The following is a 14,024-nucleotide window of genomic DNA, read 5'->3' on the forward strand; positions in this document are numbered from 1 at the left end:
AGCAATTGGATATAAGCAATATATTTTTTTAACATTTAAGCTTTAAAATGACTAAAATTTATTTTTGAAAGAATCATAAAGTTAGCAATGAAATTGTTTATCAATAGGAATAGGAAAGTAAATGAAGTCTATGTATATTGTCTCTTAAAAAGTAAATATCTGTATGTTGCTTTTGCGCGTTTATGCTAAACAAGTTGCATGTTAGTTTTTTGGAGCTTATAAATCAGAAGGATTTTTTTGACAATTAATATTTACATACACAAAAAAAACTGTCTGTGTATGTGCAGAACAATGAAATAGGAAATATGCAATATTGTTTTCCTATGTTGCACTTTTAAAAAAGTGCAATGGGTGTGTTTGCAACTTTTTCGGCTCCATTGAAGTCTATGGGAGAATGCGTTCGTGACTTCTCAAAGTTTATTTGTTACTGCGACTTTGCGAACATGAAAGCGCAAACTTTTTACTTTTAACTCATAATACAAGGGCAAATCTCTGAGAGCAAAAAAATTACTTCTAGCGACTTTAAAGCTCAAATGCTCTACAAGTAATCTAGCCCTATTTATTTACCCACTAGAAAAAATGTGGGAAAAAAAGGTTAATCAGAAAATGTACAACAAAATCACTTTGATAAAAGGACAGTAGATGTATACATGTTTAATTTGTTAGTCCATTGATTAAAATGCCAAAATAAAATATCACTAAAGAATTGATTTACTTTCTTATACCTCAACAATTAGTCTTTCTTAGCTGAAAAGATTTTTTTATCTAGGTTCTTTTTTTGTTCTATATTTTTTTTACTCACTTAACAGAATATATTAAGTGGGTATCTGACTTCATATAGACTTTGACAAACATCTATAACAATGAATTCAGCACACCATACAAAACATTAATGTTCATATTAAACATTTACACAAATTTGCAGAGGTTGTTCTCTTTTAGTGTGCAAGATATGTATTGGGCTATTTAATACAGCTATATATGTTAATGTAAGGTATGCCCACTAGTGATCAACTACAAAATATAGATAAGTAAGTCTCAATGAATTTTAAACATCATTTCCCCTAGACAACGAGATCCCTCATCAGCATAACATGCCTCCATGAATCTAACCCTATTTGTTACCTACTGCATCTACTATACATTTAAAAGCGACTGTGTTCTATCCCAACAGACACTGACTATGTTGTCAGGGTCTTGGCTCTTTAAACAACTTTATAATTAGTTATTATTATCATTTATTTATGAAGCACCAACATATTACGCAGGGCTGTAACATTAAATAATAGTTCTGATGCACAATAATCAGAAAACATCTACATAACTCATAAAGGGAAGAGGAACCTACCCTTGTGTCACTGTAAGATATAAACCATATTTACATATGATGATCAACAGGACAGTTGGAATCGTGAGCTTCCATTCTAAGGTTAGAACATGGGGAAGTTGAGAGAGGGAACAGAAGCAGAAGAGACATCTTAAAGTAAGTTGTATTCATCCTTAAACAGATATGTTTTAAGGAGCACTTGAAGCTTTGGAGGCTAGAGGCAAGTCTGACTGAGGGAGGCAAGGAGTTCCATATACTAGGTGCAGTTTTGGCAAATGTTTGCAGACAAGAGTCAGAGGAAGTAATGGGAGATGAGTAAAAAGTAGGTCATGGGCAGAGCAGAGAAGGTGAGTTGTGAAGTATTTGCAGTCAGACAAGTGCAGACATAAGTAGGTGCAATGTTGGTGAAGGCTAGGGTCAACATTATGAATTGTATTCTTGCAGCTAAGGGAAGCCAGAAAGGTGCAGCAGATGTTGAACAATGTGTAAGGAAGATGAGCCAATCAGAGGTATTCATGATAGACTGCAATGGGAACAAGTCATAGCTTGGAAGACCAGAGAGGATATCTATGAAGTAGTCAAGACAGGAATTGATATGTTTGCTAATAAGAAACTTGGTTGTGTCTTGAATGAAGAAGTTACACATTTAAGATATAAATTTTTTTAAGATGGAAGAGGCAGGAGTTGGCTAAAGTCTTAATATGGAGAGCAAAAAAAATAATTCTGGGGAATGGGGATATTGGTAGAAGGAGGAAAAAGAAGGAGCTCAGTTTTAGAGATGTTCAGCTTAAAGGACCAGTCAACACTGTAGATTTGCATAATCAACAAATGCAAGATAACAAGACAATGCAATAGCACTTAGGGCTAGATTTATCAATGCTGAGGCGTACAGGGGCGCGTATACGCACCCCTGTATGCCTCAGCTCGCCTGTGGCGGGGCAAAATAACCCGCAGGTAATTAACATTGCACACAAGCGCAATTTTGCGCTCGCGTGCAATCCCGCCCCCTTCCCGCGCACAGCCAATCACGCGCGGACAGGAGCTGTCAATCTCCTCGGTCGAACTCGACCGAGGAGATTTCATTTCGCCACAATAGAGGTGGCGAAGATGTTAGGGAAGCAGCGGTCTGGTGACCGCTGCTTGATAAATCAAGGCGAGCAAGTTCTTGTGAGAACTTGCTGCCACAAGGGCTTGATAAATCTAGCCCTTAGTCTGAACTTCAAATGAGTAGTAGATTTTTTTTTCTGACAATTTTAAAAGTTGTCTATTTCCACTCCCCCTGTACCATGTTACAGCCATCAGCCAATCACAAATGCATACATGTACCATGTGACAGCAATCAGCCATTCACAAATGCATACACACTTATTCTTGCACATGCTCAGTAGGAGCTGGTGACTAAAAAAGTTTCAATATAAAAACACTGTGCACATTTTGTTAATGGAAGTAAATTAGAAAGTTGTTTAAAATTGCATGCTCTATCTGAATAATGAACGTTTAATTTTGATTGAATGTCCCTTTAAAGCAATAAGAAATCATCCAGGAGGATATGAATCAGCAGGGAAGAGGATATTTCAGGGCAGAAAGGTAGATTTAGGTGTCATCAGCACACAGATGATACTGAAACTCACAGGACTTGATTAAGGAGCCTAGAGAGGATGTGTAGATGGAAAAATGAAGGGGACCTAGAACTGAGCCTTGCGATAACCTAACAGAGGGCCAGATTATGAGTAGAGCACCAATTATCGCTCATGTGCTAACGTGGATTTTTGGGCACGTGGGATATATCGTGTATTACAAGTTAAAGGTAAAAAGTTTTTGCTTGCACGAAAATGAATATAAATTATTATAAATTATTCAAAAATAATGTAAAATATTATTTAGAATATTTTTAAGTATATTTATTAATTTAAATATAATATTTCAATAATGTGCCTTAAAGGGACATACACCACTAGAATGTTTGTTGTTTAAAAAGATAGATAATCCCTTTATTACCCATTCCCCAGTTTTGTATAACCAGCACAGTTATAATAATACACATTTTACCTCTGTAATTACCTTGTATCTATGCCTCTGCAATCTTCTCTTCTTATTTCAGTTCATTTGACAAACTTGCATTTGTGCCAATCAGTGCTGACTCCTAGGTAACTTCACATGCGTGTACTCAATGTTATCTATATGACACATATGAACTAATGCCCTCTAGTGGTGAAAATGGTCAAAATGCTTTCACATAATAGGCGGCCTTCAAGGTCTAAGAAATTAGTATATGAGACTACCTAGGTTTAGCTTTCAACTTAGAATACCAAAAGAAAGAATCAAAATTGGTGATAAAAGTAAATTGGAAAGTTGTTAAAAATGACATGCCCTATCTGAATGAAAGTTATTTTGGACTTGACTGTCCCTTTAAGAATACTAAGTTCTCATGTGCGCTTACACGGCCGTGTTAAGATATAAATTGAGAAATACAATAGTCTAAATGCATATTTTACATTCCAATGTTCTTTACATAGAAAATAATGTACTTTTTATTATTTCATAAATATTTTATATATAAGGCAGAGAGTGGGAATGTGAGGAGGTAACAAGAGAGGAGGAGAGTAGGAGATCATGAGCAGAGCAAAGGGGATGGGAGGGAGAGTATCTGGAGACAAGGTCCGAGATGCCGGGGGGGCTTTGTGTGTCAGAGTGAGAATTTTGTGTTTAATCCTGGAGGCAAGAGGAAGTCAGTGAAGGGATTGGCAGAGAGGTGCGGCAGATGAAGAGTGACATGTAAGGAAGATGAACTTGGCAGAGGCATTCATTATAAATTGTAAAGGAGCTAGGCGGCAGCTAGGGAGACCAGAGAGGATGGAGTTGCAGTAGTCGAGGCGGGAAAGGATGAGAGAGTGGATTAAAATCTTAGTTGTGTCTTGTGTAAGGAACCGTCTAATTTTAGCGATGTTTTTAAGGTGAAGCGGGAGGCTTTAGCCAAGGACTGAATGTGAGGAGTGAAAGAAAGATCTGAGTCAAGTGTGACCCCAAGACATCGGGCATGTGAGGTTGGGGTAATGATGGAGTTATCAACAGTTATAGAAACATGGGGGGTGGAGATTTTGGAAGAAGGGTGGAAAATAAGGAGCTCAGTTTTGGAGAGATTTAGCTTGAGGTAGTGAGAGGACATCCAAGATGAGATACAAGAGAAACAGTTAGTGTGAGGCCATTAGTGTGACAGTTATAAGATACTGTTCAAGTAAAATAGATATCTGTATCTATATATCTATAGAAATAGAACATGCAGGTGTAGGTTTATACACACACATATATATATATATATATATATATATATATATATATATATATATATATATATATATATACATACATATGCATATTTAAACATGTGTATGTATGTATCTCTATAGTTTATATCTTTGAGACCTTATATCTTTTATATGCAATTTCTTTCCAATCATTTTTATTAGATAGTGTTATTATGAGTGTACCTATAATTTTAAATGTATTTTTGATGTATTTTGTGACACTTTTTATTTTAGCGTAACAGTTAACAGAGCTCTGATGTTGTGCTATCCAGACGTGCGTTTAATTCAATTGCACTCGAGTGAACCCATTTACTTTCAACTTGTAATATGCACGTTTCTTTTCACACATGCTAATACCCATGATAAGCCTCTTATATACCGCTCCACTCGTAATCTAGCCCGGAGACAGGTAGAGGGGAAGAATATCAGCCAGAGAAGCATACACTGAAGAGATGGTTAGAAAAGTAGGAAGAAAGCCACACTAAAGCTATATCACAAATACCAAAAGGTTGAACGTTATAGAGCAGAAGTCGATAGTCAACAGTATCAAAGGCTGCAGATAGGTCTAAAATGACATTTTGACCTGGCAGTAAGCAGATCTTTTATCTCACTTTGGTGATGGCAGTTTAAGTGTTGGGAGAAAAGCAAGATTGCAAAGAGTCAAGAAGATGGTTAGATGAGAGAAAGTGTGAAAAGCATTTGTAAGCAATCTGCTCAATAACTTTAGAGGCAGGAGTAAGAAAAAAGATTGCATGGTAGTTAAGATGCCGGATCAAGTTAAGATGCTGGATCAAGTGAAGGTTTCTTAAGATCAGGTGAGATTAGAGCATATTTAAGGAATGATGGCAATGTACCAGATTTAAAGGAGAGGTTAAATATTTGTGTGAAGATGGGTGTAAAAATAAGTTAAAGGGAGGGTAGTTATTGGGAGGTATTAGGATCAAGGAAGCAGGTAGTATAACGAGAAGATGAATGGAGAGTTGAAATGTTGTCTTCAGTAACAGAAGCAAAACAGGAGCTAAATATTTGTTAGGCTGAGCTTAAAAGTTTGTGGTGATTTGCAACAAGTGTTGTAGTGGAAGATTATTTTCTAACTGATGGAGTCAATTTTATTTTTGAAATGCATATTAAGTAATGTGTTGTAAAACAAAATGTTAATGGGAGCAGAATTTGGCACAGAAGGGTATTAAAAGTGGAGAAAAGATGCTAAGGATTGTAGGAAAAAGATTAAATGATTTTGAAAAGTATTTTTGCTTGGAGAGGTTGAGGGCCGAGGACTAGAAGCAAAGCATAAACTTATAGTGCAAGAAGTCGGCAGAAGAGTGAGATTATATATATACATTTATTCAGTGTCCCAAAAAAGTGAGTACACCCCTCAAAGTTTTGTAAATATTTTATTATATCTTTTTATGTGACAACACTGAAGAAATGACACTTTGCTACAAAGTAATAAGAGTAAATGTGAGGGGTGTACTCACTTTTGTGGGATATTGTTTGTATATATATATATATATATATATATATATATATATATATATATATATATAAAACTAACAAGTTATTGAGCTGGTTGTTTGTTCCTGAGTGTGTGATTCAATCTATGTGTATTATGTCCCCCTAGGGGAAAAAAGGGGCAACCAGATGTGGACCCCTTGCTCAATGTGCTTAGGGAAATATGGCTGCACCTCACTGACAAGGTCCAATGAAGGCCAAATGATTGGGGTTGCCATTTTCCTTGTTCAGAGAGGAATTGCCTGGTATTTCAGCACTGGACTGATCTTAATAGGCAGGATCAGACTAGTTTAACACAGGAAAGTTCTATATGATATATAGAGCTGTAAGGAAATAAAATAACCCATTTGTCTAAAATATTTTTAACATGAAATCTCTTTAACACCTAAAATGGATGCAATGCAATGGTATAACAAAAAAATGCTTTAATATCAATCCTTTGTGAATTATACTCAAAATGTTCCAACCAGTATTTTCACTTTTCAGCTGATAACAACCTTCAATGCCACTTCAAAATAATTTATCAATTTCAATATGCTTTATTCTTGGCAGTGACTCTATTTTATGTGACGTGATTTACATGGTGACATTCAACAAGAATCATTCTCATTTTCTTTAGACACAAACAGAAGACATAAAAATTTAATAACATCGCCTCTATAGTCATTTATGCTCAATAATCTATTTGGATACTGCTGTGTTTTCCAACTGCTTCTTTTACTTAAATGTGTGTTGTTAAACAATGTTAAACAAACCCTGTTTACTCATGAATATTGAGAAGACTTTCCTGTTATATTTTGCTGATCTTTAAATTGTGTATATTTTTTAATGTAACTTCTATTTTCACCAAGAAGTCTTTTGTAAGTGTTTAGTACTACAGCAATAGCAAAATACCATGATTTAGAAATAGCAGAGTGGTAACAACTGAAAATGCACTTAGTAACAAGGAACAACATCATGTCGGAAAACTTATTTTCATATTAATTTGCTTCACAAGTCTGTGAGTGCATTACAGCAAATGGGGCCTAGTAGATGAGAAATAATAGTTATATTCACTCTTTTATGCCTAGTACTTTACTTTCATGTGACATTACGAACACCATCTATGATGAGATGCCAATTAGTTAGATATCTGGTCCTTTTTTGATCCTTGCCCTTCCCCAAGAATCATGTATATATTGTAATGTCTATGAGTTCTGATGGAAGCTAATCTATGAATCTACCTTTGTTTATTAAAGTATTAGTAAAGCAAGGGATTGTAGCATGTCTTGCCATATTAAAAATATAAACGCATTGTATTTATCAAGATAATAGTTGGACTATAAACTATGTTCACCTATATAAAATACGACAAAGAAAAACTGATCCATGGACATTTTTATTGTGTTATTACGCATGACTTTACATTATATAAGTGAATATATTTATGCCAAACACTATAAAATAAAATAATTATTGCACACAGTGATTATAAATGGGTGCATTGCTTTTTTTTCTTCTTTAGCATAAATGTTCACCTTGATATTCATTCTATTACTCAAATTTTACTATTCAGCAAGTGTTGTTATTTAGATACGGAATTCTGTATTTGCAGATTACATTCATATTTTGCTTTTTAGAGGCTCATATTAAAGCCTATGAAAATCATCATTAAAATGCTAATGTTCAAATACTTAGGTGCTACATTCAATAATGGAAAGTAAAACATATGGAACAAACAGCCTGACAATGTTTCTGTTTTTATTTAGAATGGACAAATATTTGTAATACTGATTATTTTTAATGAATGTGCTAAAGCATTACTCATCCCTAATATTTCATAATTCAGATAGAGCATTTGCATTTTAAACAACATTCCAATTTACTAATGTTATCAAATATGCTTTGTTCTTTTGATATCTTTTATTAAAGAGTAAAACTAGGTAGGCTCATAAGAGCTCAGAAATATGCACAATATGCAACAATATTTGTAGCTTAGTTATACAATGTTGCAAAACACTGCTCCCATAGAGTACTAAAGACACGTGCACACTCCTGAGCTCTTAAGAGCCTACCTAGTTTAACTCTTCAATAAAAGATACCAAAAGAACAAAGCAAATGTGAAAACAGAAGTAAATTTGAAAGTTGTTTTCAAATTGATCGCTCTATCTGAATAATGAAAGTTTTATTTTGAATTTGCTGTCCCTTTAATAAAATGTATACAGTTAATATAGTGACTAAAAATAAAGCAATATTTATTTGTTACTTATAATTTAAGTTCTGTCTTATATAAAAGTGCAGTTCTTTACCTGTCAGTCACACTGGAATGTAATACGTTGTGTTTACAATGCATTAGATACATCTGGGTTTTAAAATACAAACTTCGTTTACACAAATATTCATATATAAAAAGTTATTTATAGAAAGGTTGGAGTAGGTAATATGTGTAAGTACATTTAAAAGTAGACTTTAGGTGAATAAATATGTGCATTAATTAATTAGTAAATTAATGAATACAATAATGAATTAAACAATTTGATTACCACTTTCTCATAACTTTTTTCTATCTAAAACAAATATTGTTAAGTCTTATTTTTTTTTACTTAATTCATTTGTCATTTTTGGAGATCATATCAGTAACAGAGAACTACCACAAAATATGTTAGTTAATCATTTACTTAGAGAAAATATTAACAACAACTACAACAACAAAAAATAAGGACCAGAAAAAAAGTTATATAAAGTGAATTAAATTTATTTTGTATTTAAAATACTATATTGAGCAATATATTTATATCTTATTGCCCAAAAGGCTTTGCCTGAACATTTAAAATGTTTTATTGTGGACTGGTGCAATAGATCATCATGTGTTGGAGTCGCAGACAATAGTCAACATAAATAATGCAATACATGACATAAAGGTCTTCACTTACAACTGTCTAGTGATTCATCTGAATTATCAGGGCAGTCCGGCTCTCCATCACATAACCAACTCTCAGACACACATGTGATATTATCGCGGCAAAAAAATTCTCCTGGATCACACAATTGTTGCTCTGAAAATGAGAAATAAAACACATAAAATGACAATGCATACAATGAAATAAACAATTCAATTAATCAAAAAAAGAATAAATTTGAGGTAAGAACAGATCACAAGAACTTTCAAGGTTAGTTTTAAAGAATGTATTTACAAATGCAGCAAGATTTGCAACTTTAGTATAAAATATTATAGTGTTGGAATGCATGATGAGAGTTGAAAGCTAAGCTTTTTAGAAAATGTGGTTCTTCGGTTGACTGATATAGTGATATAAGACAAAATAGTCTGAGCTGTTCTACTTAAAACCTCATAAAACCATGAAGTAGAAAATTATTTCCAGGATTTAAGGTGTCCTCAGATTGGCAACATCTGGGCATTTATACTAAATTCTCTCTTACTATGTTCCCCTTAAAGAAGAACTGCCACTTCTAAGATGACATAATTAATATGACAATTAGAATTATAATGACATCCAGTTTCAATAATCTTAGAAATTAGACTTTCTCTTTGCTTCTTTTGAAATGTGTTTTTTTTTTCCATCGCATGACTCACTGTCTTATATAAATAACATTTCTACAAGCAGAGTAGTTCTTTCATCTTCTAATAAGTATTGAGCATATGCACAGGAGGAAATTTTGATTAACCAGAATTATTTAAAGATTTTTTTTTATTACTTTTTTTTTGTAATCAGAAATGTGTTCATTGAATAGTTTGGTGTATCTGAACTTTACTGAATGTATTTATGAATTAATTTTTGTCACTAGGATGAACTGAAAACCTATGCAATCTTCTTTATATCATAACTCTTTGAACCAAAAATGAAGTAGTTTAAATGAATGGAATCTGATTATTGCAAAAATGAAATGCAGTTTATTTTATTTATAGCAACCCGTGCCGCCAGTAATTTTACCTCGCACATCGGGGTATCCAATAAACCGCGCCGGCAGTTCATAAAGTGCCGTAAGTCTTATAAACTAGTGATGTCCAGAAATGAGCATAAATGCAAATTTCTGGAGCCGCTAGTGACTTACGCTACTTAAGAAACTGCCAGCGCCTAAGAAAAATAAAAAAAATATAAAATCTCCCGTAAAAGTCTAACACGCCTCCCAAAAATAAACCCAACACGTAAAACCCCTATATTCGCCACCAAACCCACATCGGAACTAATACAAGTATTAACCTCTAAACCAACAACCCCCTACAATGCAATATGCCTAATTAAACTATTAACCCCTATATCTGCCATTAAACCCACACCACAATAAACCTATTAAAAGTATTAACCCCTAAATCCACCAACCCCGAAATTGCAAACTACCTAATATAACTATTAACCCCTAATCTGCCATTAACCCACAACGCAAACTATCTATTAAAGTATTAAACCCTAAACCGCCAAAGCCCACAACGCATATAAATAATTAGAATTACTAAGCCCCCTAACCTAACACCCCTTAACCTAACACCCCCTAAATGAACCCAAATTACTAAATACTAAAGTTACTAAGTATTAAAATAAAAAAAAAACTAACATTACTTTAAAATTAAAAATCTAAGTCTAAATTAAAGGGACAGTCTAGTCAAAATTAAAATTCTGGTGTAGACTGTCCCTTTAAGATACAATTACAGAAAATAAAAAAATCTAAGATTACAGAACATAAAAAACAAAATGATCAAATTTAAAAAAATTATACCTAATCCCTATGAAAATAAAAAGCCCCCCCCCAAAATAAACCCCCTAATCTAAGAATAAACTGCCAGTAGCCCTTAAAAGGGCTTTTTGCAGGGCATTGCCCCAAGATAAAAAGCTATTTTGCAGAAGAAAAAAGTCTAAGTCCCCCCTAACAGTAAACCCCCCACCCACCAAACCCCCAAAATAAAAGAACCTAACACTAAAAAAACCTAAACAACCCATTGCCCTGAAAAGGGCATTTGTTTGGGCATTGCCCTTAAAAGGGCATTTAGCTCTTTTAGGAATTGCCCACCCTAATCTAAATACTCACTGTTCCTTAAGTCCGGCGGAGAAGGTCCTGTCCTATGCGGTGAAGTCTTCTTCCAAGCGGCAACCTCTTCTTTCTTCTTCCAGGAACAATCCGGTGTGGAGCGGAGGGCGGAGCTGAAGAACTATGACCACGGAGCTGAAGACTGGTGACCCTGGAACTGAAGAGCGGCGACCTTGGAACTGAAGACCGGCGACCACGGAGCCATGGAGCGTAGATGATCCTCTTCATACAATCGCCGCCGTACACTGAATAGTGAATTCAAGTTAAGCTATTAAAGATGGCGTCCCTTGAATTACTATTGGCTGATTTGATTCTTCAAATTCAAATCAGCTAATAGGATGAGAGCTACTCAAATCCTATTGGATGTTCAAATCAGCCAGTAGGATGAGAGCTACTGAAATTCTATTGGCTATTTAAATCAGCCAATAGAATTTCAGTAGCTCTCATCCTAATGGCTGATTTGAATAGCCAATAGGATTTGAGTAGCTCTCATCCTATTGGCTGATTTGAATTTGAAGAATCAAATCAGTCAATAGGAATTCAAGGGATGCCATCTTGATTTGCGTACCTTGAATTCACTTTTCTGTGTACGGTGGTGATTGTACAAAGAAGATCCTCTATGCTCCATGGCTCCGCGATCGCCGGTTTTCAGTTCCAGGGTCAGCGGTCTTCAGCTCCGAGGTCATCGGTTTTCAGCTTCGCCCTTCACTCCCCGCTGGATTGTTCCTGGAAGAAGAGGAAGAGGTCGCTGCTTGGAAGAGGACTTCACTGCATGGGACAGGACCTTCTCCGCCGGACTTCAGGAATGGTGAGTATCAACCTGTGGGTTAGACTTATTTTTTTTTATTTTAGTTTTTTTATATTTAGATTAGGGTGGGCAATTCCTAAAAGAGCTAAATGTCCTTTTAAGGGCTATGCCCAAACAAATGCCTTTTTCAGAATAATAGGTAGTTTAGGTTTTTAAGTTTTAGGTTCTTTTATTTTGAGGGGTTTGGTGGGTGGGGGGTTTACTGTTAGGGGGGACTTAGATTTTTTTCTTCTGCAAAAGAGCTGTTTATCTTGGGGCAATGCCCTGCAAAAAGCCCTTCTAAGTTTATATTTGGTAATTTGGGTTAATTTATGGGGTGTCGGGTTAGGGGGTGTTAGGTTAGGGGGTGTTAGGTTAGGGGGCTTAGTAATTTAATTATTTATTTGCATTGTAGGGGATGGCAGTTAAGGAGTTAATAGTTTTAATAAGTAGTTTGGGTTGTTGGCTTTGGTGGTTTAGGGGTTAATAGATTTAATAGGTTTATAGCATTGTGGGTTAATGGTGGATTAGTGGTTAATAGTTTTAATAGGTAGTTTGGGGTGTTGGGGTTGGAGGATTTAGGGGTTAATACTTTATTTTTAGTTGCAGTATTGGTTTGATGGTGGAAATAGTGGTTAATACACTTTATTAGTTATTGTGGTGGGGGATTGCAGTTGACAGGTAGATAGATATTGCGCATGCATTAGTTGTTATTTTATTTTTGCAGGCAATTTCGGGAGTTATGGTGCTCCCATACTCACCGCAGGGCTTGCTGTGGTCTGCCTTTGTTTGGCGAGGTGAAAATGGAGTAACATTTCTCCATTTTCGCCACGTAAGTCCTTGCGCTGAATATTGGATACCGATTTATGACGCGGCCCCATGTTAGCTTATGGGAGTAAAAATTGTGGGCGACGGGTGAAATATAGGTGCCGCATTTTTATGCAGTGCTGTATATTAGATACCAAAACCACGAAAAAAACAGCATCGCCAGCTTTTGCAGGATCGCCAGCTTTTGCGGGCAACGCCGCATATGTAATGGGGCCCTAGCTCTCTTTCTACATTTTTGTTACTGTTTAATTGGCTTAGATTTAACTAAACATTTCTGTGCTGAAAAACTTGCCCCAACTTTGCAACTCAAAAATTGCAGAATTTATAAAGATTTGCAACTGCCTCTTGTCACAGCAATTTCTGCCCAGTTGTAATCAATGGAGCCACATTTTCTATCAGCCCTTCACTTCTCGATGCATTCAAAAAACTTCCCTATGAAGGATAAACACATTACTAAAAGATTTTGAAAACCTTGCAAAGCAAAAGGAAAAAAAAAAAAACTTTATAAAATAGTCCACAGTAACATATGCAAAAAATTGAAGCTTGAAAAGGGACAATAAAAAAATAAAAAAATAGACAACCTCATACTCTTTAAAATACCAATGCATAACTGTGAGACCATACAAACGAACAATCACATCTTTTAAAATGCTAAAGAGTAAAGGTTTAAGTGAACAATGTGGACCATACCTCAAGAAAGCCAAAGAACTCTCACAATAAGACCATTGTACGTGTCTGTGAGACACATTTTGTTCTATCCAGTAAGACCACTTTATCATCCATGCCTCTATTTAATATGATTTTTTTAGAACCATTTTTGCAAGCACATTTCTGTGTTGCAGTTGTAATTACTGTTTTTCCAAAATGCTAGTTGTTCTGGTTTGATGTGTGAGACATCATGCATTAAGCACCTTGTGCAATTATAAATGTTAATTGCAGGAACTCTCACTGGCGATAGGTGCTCAATCAATTTCTAGCATAATCTCGCCTGAACAAAAAGACTTCTCTGCAGCCTAACAAGCAACCATGATTCTAGTACCATTGTCTTATAGCTTCAGAAGCAATCTCCCATAGCTAAATGTCATACTAAAGTTACTAACTTATTTAAAAGAATATTCTAACCCTTTACCCTTTTGAAAATATTAAAAAAAATGAACAGAAGAAAACACCAATGATGAGAACAGTCCAGCAAATAATCAAACAATCTAACAATAAAGTATTGCAAAGAAAAGTCCATACTCAG

At 35.0% G+C, this 14,024-nt stretch overlaps 1 protein-coding gene across 1 annotated transcript in view; it reads right to left on the reverse strand.

Annotated features, from left to right (window-relative positions):
* LRP1B (LDL receptor related protein 1B) overlaps positions 1-14,024 on the reverse strand; it is a 2,715,774-nt gene that overhangs the window by 2,330,183 nt on the left and 371,567 nt on the right. The window contains exon 2 of the mRNA XM_053698264.1: positions 9,057-9,179. Coding sequence (XP_053554239.1) covers positions 9,057-9,179 — 123 coding nt within the window. The remainder of the gene's footprint in view (positions 1-9,056; positions 9,180-14,024) is intronic.

This window comes from Bombina bombina, chromosome 1 (assembly GCF_027579735.1).
Source record: "Bombina bombina isolate aBomBom1 chromosome 1, aBomBom1.pri, whole genome shotgun sequence".
Taxonomy (NCBI): domain Eukaryota; kingdom Metazoa; phylum Chordata; class Amphibia; order Anura; family Bombinatoridae; genus Bombina; species Bombina bombina.